The sequence below is a fragment of the Metopolophium dirhodum genome, chromosome 5 (assembly GCF_019925205.1).
Source record: "Metopolophium dirhodum isolate CAU chromosome 5, ASM1992520v1, whole genome shotgun sequence".
NCBI classification, from domain to species: Eukaryota; Metazoa; Arthropoda; class Insecta; order Hemiptera; family Aphididae; genus Metopolophium; species Metopolophium dirhodum.
The window spans coordinates 24,115,437-24,129,993 of record NC_083564.1 but is presented as its reverse complement, the minus strand read 5'-3'; the positions used below and the strand labels follow the sequence as shown (position 1 = coordinate 24,129,993).

The 14,557-nt window shown below is 28.2% G+C and overlaps 1 protein-coding gene across 1 annotated transcript; it reads left to right on the top strand.

Moving 5' to 3' along the window:
* The first annotated feature begins 1,689 nt into the window (after positions 1–1,689).
* LOC132945323 (large ribosomal subunit protein uL22) lies at positions 1,690–4,299 on the top strand. The gene is made up of 5 exons (XM_061015030.1): positions 1,690–1,806; positions 1,955–2,043; positions 2,135–2,269; positions 2,339–2,534; positions 4,114–4,299. Exons 2-5 carry the CDS (start codon positions 1,963–1,965, stop codon positions 4,257–4,259), a joined length of 558 nt encoding a protein of 185 aa, XP_060871013.1. The 5' UTR covers positions 1,690–1,806; positions 1,955–1,962; the 3' UTR covers positions 4,260–4,299.
* Positions 4,300–14,557: the final 10,258 nt, after the last annotated feature.

Here is a 14,557-nt window from a genome sequence, read left to right as displayed (position 1 = left end):
CAATAATATATAATATAAAATATAAAAATAATCTCATTGTTAAACACCGCAATTTATAATTTTGGATAAAAAATAAACAAAAAAATACAAGAGGTGTGACTGAATGAGATATCGGATAATAAAAAAGTAGTACAAAAATAAGGACATTTAATACATACCTAATATTATAATTGATATATAATCTGAAAATTAAAATGATTTATTTGTTAAATGAACAGTGAATGAGTGCTTTAAAATGTTGAAACAATAATGTCGAAAAAATTGAAATATTGTACAATGAAAGTTGCACAAAATGGCAAAAACAATGTACATAATAATACATTACAAAAAAAGTTGCATGATGTGACAAAAAACAAGAAGTTAATATTTTTGTTTCCATTCCAACCGCTGCCTGCTGGAATAGAATTGCTAGGAGGAACATAAGGTCAGTCAACACTCTTGTCAGTCTTGTGACGGCTGAGATCTACTCCCAGACGAAATAATAGTTGTTGGAACTGGAGCTCTTCTTTCCTCACCTTCTATGAATGATAATTTTTTTATTAGTTTTACACTCATAAATCTCAAATGGATGATTTTTACCCATTCAACAGCATTTAAAACATTTAATAAAATTAATGAAACAATTTGGTTTTAAATTTATAGTATTCCTGTTAATTTAAATTAAATTAAATTACCTTTGAAGTTAGATTGATATGACTGGGCTGAGTGTTTCTCAGAGCTCTTACACCATGTTATAGTACTTGAACCAACAAATTTTCAACCAACTTAAAGTTTGGACGTACCTATCTATAAAATTAAACATAACACTAATTATGCTTTAATTTTTTTTTTGTTTCATTTAGGTATAATTAACACACTCAAGTTGAATATTCAACTTATGTGTTCAATATATGTATATATACCTAATTAAAAATGTTTTTTATACATTGGTAGATTTCAAGATTTAGATGTGCTTTTTCTAATGTTGTTCTAAAATCATCCTCTAAACAAGAATTTGGGCAGTTTTAATTTCCTATGGTAGCTGGTAAATGAGACAATGCTAAAACCTAAATTACAAATGTATATTTAATATTTCAATCTATTTTATTTGTATAGGACATAGATACAATAAATCGTTTATTACCATGTGCAATACACTGGCAGCTATAGGATTTACTATACAATATACATATTATCATAATTGAAAAAAGTACTTAACATTAACATATTATATTTGTTTTCAATAAATTAAATTATTTTTTATTTAAAAATGTTTAAATAATCTTCACTAACAGGGGAGTACCTAGGATTTTTAGCATACATTGATAATCTTTTGAGATCAGTTGGAAATTTGTAAGAGGAAATTGTAAATTACAATTTATAATTTGTAGGAAACCTATATCATGGTACATCGTTATTTAACGAATTTTAAGATTTGTATATTATTTGAACCTTACTGAATAATTATGAAAGTATAATTTATTTTATACTAATAAATTATACTATTATTTAAAAAATAAATTGGAAAATAAATATATTTGAATATATATATAATAAGGCGGATTTTTTGTTGGTGTCACCCACGATTAAAGATAGGTAGGATTTTTATTCTTCTAAGTTGGCAAAACGATTTCCAAATTCCATTCCGCTATCACAAAATGTGATTTTTGTATATTATTTTTACGGGAATTACGTTCAGATGTAATGGTCACACTGCTAACTAACCTTAAATTATCATCCGTTCGTATCGTCGTCAAAACCAAACAGAGTAGATATTTTGTTTTCCGCTAATGTGTTAGTTCTTTTTCTACTCCCGTATTTTTTGAGGTAAGTGTCCGGATATTTATCCGATTCAATCCATCATTTTATTCTTATAACCCTTACAAAAGTATTAAAATTCCACTCGTATTCTTATGCTAAACGTATATTCGTAATAATTTTCAATATTAATTAAACTTTTTTTTTTGTTTGACAGACTCAACCATGGGTCGATACGCTAAGGAACCGAAAAATCCAACCAAGTCCTGTAAGGCAAGGGGCTCAAATTTAAGAGTTCACTTCAAGGTATTTGAGTTAAAAGATTATTATTTTAGTAATTTGTTAGCGTCCTCACGCTGTGATGTCGCTGTAATAAATTGTTTTTTTGTTGTTCCAGAACACAAGAGAGACAGCTAAGACTATCAAAAGGATGCCTCTCCGTCGTGCCGTACAATACTTGAAGAATGTTAAGGACAAGAAGGAATGTGTACCTTTCAGGAGGTTCAATGGCGGTGTTGGTCGTTGTGCTCAAGTATGAAATAATGAACTTTTTTGTAATTCTAACGGCCTGATTTTAATTTTATTCCATAATTTTTTGCAGGCCAAACAGTGGGGTATGACTCAGGGTCGCTGGCCAGAGAAGTCTGCCGAGTTCTTGTTACAGCTTTTGAGAAATGCCGAATCTAATGCTGACATTAAAGGTTTGGATGTAGATCGTCTGTTTGTTGAACACATTCAAATAAACCGTGCTCCTTGTCTGAGGAGACGTACTTACAGGGCCCACGGTCGTATTAACCGTAAGTTATGATTTTTTATATTAATCGGTTTAATATTGATAAAATTGTATTGTTTTTCTGAGTGGTATAAGTTATTAAACATAATAATTAGTAATATGACATTAAATTTTAATCGTCAATACCTGTTTTCTGCTATTTGAAATATTTTTCCACCATTTTACAACTAAGCATTATAATACATTGTTGAATAGGACACATCACCATTTTGTGAACTATCTTATACATAATATAAAACTTACGTCCCACTTTCAAGTGGTTTATTCTACTGTCTCTGAAGAAAGTATAAATGGCCTGATTTTAAAAGATAATACAATAATAATTAAAGACGTTATCGCTGCTGTCACATCGACCATTTGTTTATATTTATATATACTATTTATGTATACAATCACAATGCAATATAGCTGCTGAAAATCGTTGGGTGGCAGTATTATACGCATGTTTTGTGCATGGTCTTTTTCATGCAGATTTCTGATAACTTGGGTAGAGTAGGTACATTTTATGTCTGTCGAACTCCCTGGTATTTTAAATGAGATTTGCTCATGTGAAAAATATTTAAAACAGGTTCACCAAACTGTTCAAGATAACTTCTATTTCAATTTTCTACTTTTTAATAAATAAACACATCATAAAATTCCCTATAAAGATTCATACAAATAAAATATTATATAAATTATAGATTAAATGTTAAGACGTTAAGTTATACAGTTATGCATTTTTTAATATTAGTTATCATTGAATGACATTATTTTTGCTGTGTATAATTTATGCATTTAATATTATAAGATGTATTAGTAGTGGTACGGTGAAAGGGTTTTTTGTTAGGACTTAGATGATATACAATGGATGGAATCATATCATATCACACCTATAAAATGAGTTGAAGCCAACATAACTACTTAATTAATTATATGCCCCATGATATCTGTGCCAAAAATGAATAAAAAGAGACCATGCTTAAGTGCATATCACTACGGTCCTATAGTTATGTTGGTTCACAAACTGTTCGTATGACTGCATTGTTTATGATATAAGATTAGAATTGAGCCAATACTGATAAATTGATTACTAATATTAGGACTGTCTTGTATTGGTTTTCTTTTAAGCAATGGTAAAACCAATATATTTAGTAAACAGTATATTTAGGCTTGATATCTTAATTTTGTTGTAAATTATGTTATAATAAACCTAAAGAATTCAATTTCATAATATTCATAACTTGCTACAAAAATAAAATATTAAACAAATTCTACTAGAATGATGTTCTTTCCTTTAAATTTTATAATAGGTTGATTCATTCTAATATTAAAAACAACAGTAAAATGGATTCTTCTGAATGTTAAATTTGTCATAATATGCATCAGCAAGATAATTACAATTGGGTGGTTGTGATGTCCTCTTAAAAGATAATTTGACTACAAATTTTAACAATTTAGCTTTTTATTGAAAACCATTATAAAATGTATTCTTCAATGGATACAATTTGTGAGATAAATTTGACTATTTAAAGTTTCTTAATAAACATGTGTTTTTTGTATCTTTATATTATAATTGAATAATTAAATATTTTTTTTTTTAGCGTATATGAGCTCACCTTGTCATATTGAAGTAATTCTTGCTGAAAAGCAGAAGTTTGTTGCTAAAGTTCCCAAGGATGAAGCTGAGAAGAAGAAAGTATCCAAAAAAAAATTAGCAAGACAAAAAGAAAAGTTGATGCACGAATAGTTTTATTGAATGTATGACAAATATAAATCATAAAAAGATATTCAATTTTTTTTTTTTTGTTAAAATTGGTATAAGACATTCCTTAACATTAAAAAATAATTTCCTTAGATCTTTAAACTATAATTAATATTCCAAAATTATGGAAAAATTCTTAAGATTAGGAATCTAATAAGAAGGTACCTGATGTTTGATAAGAATTTTAGCTTGAATTTGAACATAATTAATAGTTAGAGCATTATCAAGTAAAATGTTCAAATATAGTAGCAGTTAAAATAAATGTATTTTTCTTAATTTTGGTATTTAACAGGTGTGTTTTAAAGAAACAGAATTCAACCAATCCTTACTTAAAATGTTACATTTTTATTTCTTATAAATGAAATGATAAATAATCAGAAATAAAGTTCTTGTAGAATAATACATTTATTACAACTTCAAAAATCAATTTGTGAATGTGATATTGAGCACATCTCTAATGTTATTGTTCTCAAAATTGAGTATTTGTTATTAAAGATTTTCTAACACAGACATTAGTGAGATTCGGCATAGAAATATGTAGGTATATGCAAAACTTGTATGTTCATAATATAATAGTATGTAACACAATTTAATTTGTTGCTGAATTCTATTGGTATTGATATTTTGTTAATTAATCATAATTTAAAAGTTTGAATGTAGGTAACTTCAACGATTTTACAGTTTGCGTATCACCTCAAAAAGTGTAAACAGTACTTAGTTGATTTGACTAAAGTGTTATTCTTATTAGAAATTTAGAAATCTAAAGATTTTTTGTTGGTTTAAAATATTTAATTATCAAGTATCAACACATCAGCGTTGTTTGACATCATGTGTAATAACTACTGTGGCAATGAATATTTGTTGGTTATTTTTTAAACGGGTTTCTCGTATTTTTTTCTCTAATAGCGAGCATTACACAAAGTTAGCAAACAATATTAATAATACATATTTGATGTGTTGTATTAGTATAATAAAAATTGAATAATTATTAAGACATAGTTACTACGTTTATTATATGATGGCGTTAAAAAAACGGTTTATTTTTAAATCATTTTAACATCATGTAAACGTAGTAAATAACTGTTGTTTTGAAAGACGTGAATGTCATCTATTAATAATTATTGTAATCGTACTCAAGAAAACAATGATTTCAATTAGGTAACACAAACACTAAAATGTACACATAAAGTAATTATTAATTTATTTTACATTTATGGTCAGTTACGCACACTGGAGGGTTCAAGGGTAGCAGCTCTAACCCCGGATTTTTTTGGTGGTGGGTGTCTCCAAGCCCCCAAAATATCCACAACGTAACGATTCTACTATGTATAAAAATATGAAAAATATTAAAACTATTAAATAATAGAGGCTAAGCCATTAGACTAAAAGCCAATAAGAGGTAAGTAGGTACCTAACTGACTAAATACTAATGAGTATTTTATCATCCATAACATCACAGAATAGATTCCCATGTTTTCACGCCTTCACGGTGTTACAGAATACAATCAAATCGGTATTCGGGTTAGGCATTCCTACCGTGCAAATACGTCTGAATATTTAATAATAAAATAATTGGTTTGTGGCTTTGCGCTAATGCATTAAGATGAACGATTTATCAAAATTAGGTATGTTATAAAATACTTTAATTTGTATTATTTATTATCATTGATAACTGATTAATGATCTTATAATTTAAATATTAATTTTATAGTATATAAATTAATTATTAAATCAATGATTCGTATAATCGTATAAATGTCTGTATTATATTTCTATTTTCGATGAATAACATTATATATTGTAAATTATAATTCCACCACCGTTCTGACTTCTGATTATAAACGATAATGTGCGTATATTATCGGTCTCCAGCCTCCGTAAGCAACGTATCGACGTACCTCCATAGTCCAAATCATCGTGTAGCTACTAGCGAGTATCGGCGATCGACCTATTATTCATATGCGTCCTCAGGGGGGGGGGCAAGACGGGGCACTTACTCCCCCTGGATTAATGTTATTTGTAAATAGGAGAAAAAACTTATTTTGGGAGCATTGAAAAATTTTTTGATTTCTATAAAATTGATAATCTACAAGTTGAAGCGGAAAGTTGGTACAATTTTTGGCAAAATATAGGGACTGCCAAGATATTGATTTTATCGATTTGTTAAATTGTTACTGAACGTTTTTCCCAAGTATAGCAGTTGCTTTGGAAATATTTTTGTTTCTTCCTGTTACAAGCTGTACAGCCGAATGTTATTTGAGCTACTGAGTGAAATATGCATGTTGAGTGTTCATAGAGAAAAAATTAATTCAGTTAAAGAAAAATGTATTGAAAATGCACTGTTCCAATTTGGTAGAGAACGTACACTGAAATTGAAATTTATATTTAATGAAAAAGAATAATGTATAATAATGACGAAACATAATAATGTAGGTACTATAGTCTATAAAAAAAAGAATAAAAAAATTATCATTTATTTTTTAAATTAATTTCCCCCTTAGAATTCAAAATAATAAATACAGAGCTTAAGCATTTTTTTTCTTCTTAATTTCAGCATTTCACAATGATGTTAAGCATCAATACTCAAGTCTCAAATACCATTTGGCATTTACCATTTACGAGTTTGAAGTTACAACTGATCATAATATATGCAGATGCAGATACACCGTCGGTTGGTATTTACTATTGTATAGGTAAAGTAAATAAAGTAAATGTCTTTTATTTTAATCTAAAATAAAAGTTGTTAATAAATAATAATATTAAAGCTTATAAATTGTTTATGAATAAAAAATTGTATTAATATAATATTATCCTAATTTATTGTATGCACAATGCAGCAATAATCAATACCACATAATAGGTACAATATGGCATATTATTATAATATTATAATGTACCTTCATAACAATAAAATAAAATAATAATAATTCTGTGTAGGTTTAGTCGTAGGTATAGATATTATTTGTCATAAAATTAATCCGAACTTAAATATAATTGAATAATTAAGATTTCATTATCAGAGTGTAGGTATTCTACGAAACATAATAATCAATTTATTTATGAGGGAATATTAATAATAACTTATTCTTTAGTCATAAGTTGGCTATAATGCTATATACATTTATATACGTATACATCAAACTTCGTAATATTTTATACTTTGAATATAAATTAAAATAATACCTATATTTGTATTTTATATTATAATTTCATTAAATAACTATATGTATATACCTATTCAAATATATTTGTCATGTTGTTAGATGGCCACACTAACCCGCGACAGCGACTATACCTACAATTTATCAAATTTCGTATTCAATTATTCCGTTTATATTCTATATTGCTGTGCAAAATTGTTCAATATAAAAATTAAGTTTTTACATTTTTAAAAGTCAAACACGTAGGTAGGTAAATATAATTAAAATATAATTGTCATTTGTTTCTTTACTTTCTTAAATACATAACTAGGGAACGGATTTTAATTTAAATAAATATTTTTATGTAATAATAGCATCGGAAAGTTTTCGATATATGTATACGTTTCATTTAATTTCAAGTTATCTGATGCTAATTTTATTTTAAATATTTTAGAATAATTAAATTTTTTTACAAATAAATACATAAATTATGTAATATTGTAGAATTTCCGTGTATATTTTAATTATTTCACAAATAAATATACGTATTCTGTATTATTGAAGAATGTCCATTTTTATTTTAGTATTTTGCGATACGATTAGGTCTCTGCATGTACTGTACACCTTTGACATCAAACGACAACGATTCGATATCTTATCTAGTTATCTAAGTAGTAGGTAGTAATTTCAGTATACGAGTATATGCGTTCACTTTTCGATCAGTATTCGTATGAGCGTTATTCGATCACGTTATTTTCGTATTGTGTCCGTGTGTGTAGTTTGTATAATATAATATTGTTAACTATTTAAATATGCCCAAAGTAGCTCGCAAAAAAAGGTCAAAAGTTAGTATTTATTTGGAAGAATTTCCGAATGAAACTTTTAGGAGTGATGGACAAGTTGTATACTGTCAGTCTTGTGATAAATCAGTATCTATCGACCAACGTGGTCAAGTTATTCAGCACATCGATACCAGTTAACATAGAGGCAATAAAGACAGAAAGCTTATATTTCAACAAAATTTTATTTCTACATCATCCGCATCTACCAATAGTAAGTCAGTTTTTAATGATGATTTTTGTCGTACACTAATACGTTCAGACATTCCTCTTTTTAAATTGAAAAATGATGCATTTAAAAATTTTATGGAAAAATATACTGGTCATAAAATTCCCGACGAGAGTACACTTAGAAAAAATTATGTTAGTGGGGTGTATGAAGAAACTATTTCGAAAATTCAAAATATCATTGGAGATGGCCCTATTTGGGTTGGAGTAGATGAAACAACAGACGCCGACGGTCGATATATCGCAAATGTTACTGTAGGAAAATTGAGCACTGAACCATCTAAACCATTTTTATTGTGCTGTGAAGAATTAGATAAATGCAACCACAAAACTATATGTCAATTATTTAATAATGCAATGGGTGTTTTGTGGCCGAATGGTATAATACACAATAATGTACTTTTACTTTTAACGGACTTATATTTTTTAATTAATTATTTAATAATTCTATGTTATTTTCAATTTAAATATTTAAATATTATACATTTATAAATAAATATTTATTAAGTAATAAACAAATATATATTTAAATATTTTTAATTTTATACTAAATTAAAATCCGTTCCCTATACATAACTATACCTTTCGACTCAGGACCTAAAATACATCTGTTTTCAGGGGACTCACTTATTAATTTAACTGTTACCTTTGGGCTTTGACAGATTTCTAAAGCAAACAAAAACCTGTGGGGGTTAGCAAACACTATATACACAGTATTGGGTATACAGTACGCACAACATACGGCAATTTGCGACGGCTGGACATTTCGGTATTCATGTCGTATACGGTCTACCGCCCGTTTCTACACGTCATATATGCGGTCTACCACATAGGTAGTTAAAAATATGAACGAATACACAAATGTAGAATTACAATATATTTATTAATGTAGAGTTTCAATATAATATTTAATAATACAAAAATATATATAAAAATAAGCATTAATTCATTATAATATGTAGGTAAATTTAATTAGTATATGTATGTGTAAAAACTAACTGAAAAAAAATGTAAAAATATATAGAAATATGCATTGATCAATTTAAATTAGATATAATATAATTTCACATCTCTTAAAAAAACAATCAAATGTGTTGTCATTCTTGTTTTTTAGACGCCACCATTGTTCCGTCAAATATGAAGGCAGCAATGATGGAGATGTCCATGCATTTTTTTTAATGATTCGAAGTTTTAGACTTCCCCATAAACTTTCAATGCGTTGTATGTGCACACCACTGGTGGGATTGACAACAACCTGGGAATGATTGACGGTTTTATGTATGTACCCTTTATTTTCTATCGTCATATATGCAAGCCATTCATCCGAGTGTATTTCTGTACCAACTTCAATTTCATTTTGAATTATTTCGTGTCATGTTTGTCTGACTTTTTTTTCTACAATTAAGTATCTTGCATCAATAACACCATTTTTATCTTTTTGACCCATGGACCAGTTAGTTTTTTACCATAATTTCTATTATTAAAATCGGGTTCCTCTTCGTCGCCCAACTCGTCTATATCAACATTTTCAGTAGCAATATCAGACCCCAATAATTGTCCTCTGTTGTACTTTCTTTTACCACGCATTGAGGATTCATCGACTTGAACAATAGTATTTATACACTCCATTTGACTTCTTTTATCAATAGCAGCTATTGGTATGTCACAGCATAAATTCATCCAGTCAGTCACTGTGTGATTTTCATGCCCCGTTAATTTTGGTTAATTGTACTCACAATAATTTTACTTACTGGGTTACATTCTGAATATTGTTATGAATATTGTTTAGTTTCAAAACAATTAAATTTTTTTTTAATTCAAACATTTTAACTACCTACCTAGTTGATTCCCACTTTTAAAGATATGACTTAGTTATTTAGATACCTAATTTTATGTTAAGTAATACATTCAATTTTACTGTATGTGTAATTTATAAGTTATACCTAACTTATATAATAACCAACCATTTATTACTTACAATAGGTATTGTATTAGTTTTTTTTTTTTATTATTAAACAAAGTCCGCGGCAACTGTGGTCATTGGACTGACATTATTTAGCATTATTGAATACTACATACTACTATAATACATTTCTTATATATTGTATAATAAAAGGTTTTATGTTAGATATATATACATTTTTAAATTTTGTTGATTAGTTTTGAGTTGTAGATCAATTCTATGATGCTTTTGACGTTGGCGTGGGTCTGGGTTCAGTGACTCGGAGAGCTGGTCGGGTAGGTCAGCTTCTCTTCTGTCCTTGTCAAAGCTACGGCATTCTGTGAGGATGTGTTTGACGGTGAGAGACGTACCGCAATTGGTGCAAACTGGGGGTTCTTCTCTCTTCATGAGGTGTTGGTGTATAATGTGGGTGTGTCCAATCCTGAGACGGGTGATGGTAGTCTGCAGCTGTTTCCTTGAGGTGTTTTCAGGGAAAGGCCAAGGGTAGGTAGTTCTTTTGATTTCGTGAAGTTTGGATGATAGTTTAACTCATTTGTTAAGAGGCCTAACCACGGGAAATATGGAAGACTTACCTTTTAAATCGCTTTTCCTCAAAAAACAACACATATCCTGAATAGTTTTAGGATTCTTGTCACAAAATAATTTAAATTTGCAATAATTTCATTTTGTCTTGAAATGATTTCAGTTTTAAAAATGTTAATAATTCACAAGGGATCAAATTTCCAACCACAAAATTCTGGCGACTGGCGCCTGTGGCAGTTGTAGCCGGTACCCCACCCTAAATGCGGCCATGACTGTGTAATTTGTTGTAGTGTTGTAAAGTGTTTAAATGTTTTTTTTTTATAAACCATTATCCTTATAGTTATACAATTATGTATGTATCAGTAAGTATTATACTACCAAGATGCTTTTTGCATACTACATAAACATCATTGTCCATTTTACATTAATATTTCATTGAATAATTACTAATAACGGTTACTTTTTAAATGATTATTGGATACTGTAAAATATGATGAGTAACGATAAAAACATTCCTTTACCTATAGCTTATAGAAATTTATATTTTTTAATTGAGTTTCAGCATGAATAGCAGATTTCAATGCATATGCTGTAACAAAATTAATTTGATGACAAGAATAAATCATTTATCCATTCCAGCCCTGCCGTCTACATTTACTGTTAAAGCATTATGATCTATGACAAGAAATCATCGTTGAACCTGTTATTAAACACAATACTGTTGTATCCTTTTCACATTTTCGATTTAATACATAACATTATAAAATTATGAATCAAATTTGTATTGTTCAAGGCAACACATTTGCATGTGTTGTTACCTAAGTTTGATAAAATGTTATTATTAAAGCATATCACATAGAATGGTAATTACTACAGCTCGGATTTATATGTATTTATATAACCAAAGTAGGTATTTGTACAACAAAAATATGTACATAAAATAATATGTATTATCAAAAAAAAATAATAATTAATAATATAATAAAATGTAATAAAAAATTGTATTTATGACAAAATCTGTAAAAATATGTTAATTCAAATATAGTTTGTTTTATCAAAAATCTTGTGATAAAAATTTATTACTTGCCGAAATTAGTTTATCATGTCTCAGAGAAAATATGTATTTACATATACATCCGAGCCATAGTAATTATTAATTCAACTACAATAACTTTTAAATCCAAATTTACTATGTAGTATGCTGGTGAGACCAGACGAGTGTTGTATATACTGGAATTTAATATGGAGCGAGGGGTTTCATAATAATTTAATTTTACATGATAAATAAATAAATACATTTATATACTTATTTATATGTTTGAAAAAGTGTTACTTGTTAGTACAGACATGGTTATTTTTTTAGAATAAATAAATTATGAAATTAACTTAGATTATGTTTGTTTGAAAATATAAACTAATTATCATAGTAGCATAATTTATTGATCTACACTTAATATATTTGACATTATCGTATCTATTTGTAATAAGTAATAATCAACTTAATTTAATATTTGTAGGTATGCTTAAATTATTTTAATTGTAATAACTATGTCTGATATTGTCACAGTATTCACAAGTTCGATGGCGAGTGAAAATAGGAGCGTATAATTTTTGAATATAATATATTTTTGTAATTTTAAAAATTAAAACCTATCTATTTTAAACTTTTCAGGTGTTGTGATCCTGCTTTTTCCGAACGATTTTCGCACAGCAGCATCACATCAACTCCCATAATAGTTGTAGTTAGTATTAGTGGTAGTTCTAGTTTAAGCTATAGTTTCAATTAAAAAAAAAAACCGGGGTTTAAATCAGATGACGTCGTCAGAAAAATCAGATCAGAGGCCTTAAGTGCCGATGATTACGATAAAGATGATTTTCACGACATTGTATTGATGTGTAATGACAAAGAAAACAACTTTGTAAAGCATGTCGGCATACCGTCTGTTCACTGTTATAGTAGCGAGCAGTTGGACATACTAAAAAATCTGATTAAAACACAAAAACCAGTAACTGGGTATTTGGATGCGACTGCAGGTACAGTGGTCAGGAAAATTTAAAAGAACAGCAAAAGGGTCCCGTACTATGTTCCATAATAGTTAGGTTAGTTGTTAATGTCCCATTACCTATAGAAACTCAAGTGTAACGTGTCCCGTTGTTGAAATGATTAGTTCAGCCCACGACATGGTTGCGATTTCACAATGACTGAACGCTTTTAAACTTTAAAGCATTCGTTTTGAAACACAAACTGACTTGGCCAGTATTCACAAATATAGTGACAGATTTCAGTTATGCCCAAATGCCTTCTGTATAGGATGGAATGGTTTTAATTCCATATTCGACTGCCTTAACTAAATATGTGTGCAAATCATTTAACAAAAATTATAGTAAACCATGTCTACACATATTTTGAATCTGAGAAAAACCATCGTAATACTGTAGAAAAAATGAAAAGAAATTATGTTATTGATTGGATATGTATACTTTTTAACACAACTAGTTTGACAGATGTTGAACAATGGTTCAAAATATTTTCAGTAATACTGTTGTCACCTTATGCATATACCTAAATATAATATAAAATATCCTAGGCTGACCTCCACTCAGAATCGTTTTCCGTATATTATATCATTGAATTCAAATTTAACACCATCAATTATCGTGACCCGCTTGTATTCTACTGTACAGCAGAGCGTCACCCACTTACTGCTTTTTTTCGTTTGACGTTGTATGATATTTAAATGGAATTCTAATTTTCTGTTAAACAGTATGAAAATATATTGGTACGTGATGTTTATAGTTTTATACTTAAGTTTGTAACTTCTAAGTTCTAATGATGTTACACAATTTTGGTGTCCAATAACGTTAAACAGTTTATAGAGATACACTAGGTAGTTATATGCTGTGTCTAACATCACAGGTGGTTGAAGCAAAATTTAACAAAATAAAATAATTTGATTTATATTATACACAGAGTAATTTATCCACGATGTTTACCACGATTTTCTTTAAACAACGAATCTATACAAATTCTGATTTTAGATTCTGAGTGGAACGATGAATATATTGATTTTACAATGATGTGTTTGTTTTATTTTTTCATCACCTTTTAGGACAGTAAAAGTGCTTGGATTTTATTCAAATTTTAACAAGCAGTTTCTAAGTTATTAAACATAAATAAGTATAGCAGATAATATTAAAAAGATAAATCCTTAATAGGTAATAGCCAATAGTTAATATTGTGTTATTTGCTTAAGTCAATACAACACAACGAAAACAGTAGAACGGTGTGAATAACTTAAAATAAACTGTAATATTTTTCACATTTTACCGTGTAAGTATAGAAATACCCCCAAGTTAAAGGGTATCCACACTGGTGGTCCTCCCTCCTTACGCCATTCATGTTTTGTACCATCAAGTTTTTTTTTGCTATCAAATTTACTTATTGTTGTATATGAAGGTTACAGATATTAATATAAAGTAATAATTATAATATAATTAGTATAAATATTACAGATTGTAAATAATCTATTTTTATCTAATAAAAAAAAAAAGTATAGAAATAAATAATTTAAGTAATAATATCTACGATTA

Bases quoted from the DNA above. Each gene is read 5' to 3' on its own strand.
- LOC132945323 (XM_061015030.1), top strand. From the start codon at position 1,963: ATGGGTCGATACGCTAAGGAACCGAAAAATCCAACCAAGTCCTGTAAG. The intron at 2,044-2,134 runs GTATTTGAGTTA...TTGTTGTTCCAG, and splicing joins ATTTAAGAGTTCACTTCAAG to AACACAAGAGAGACAGCTAA. The intron at 2,535-4,113 runs GTAAGTTATGAT...TTTTTTTTTTAG, and splicing joins GGCCCACGGTCGTATTAACC to CGTATATGAGCTCACCTTGT.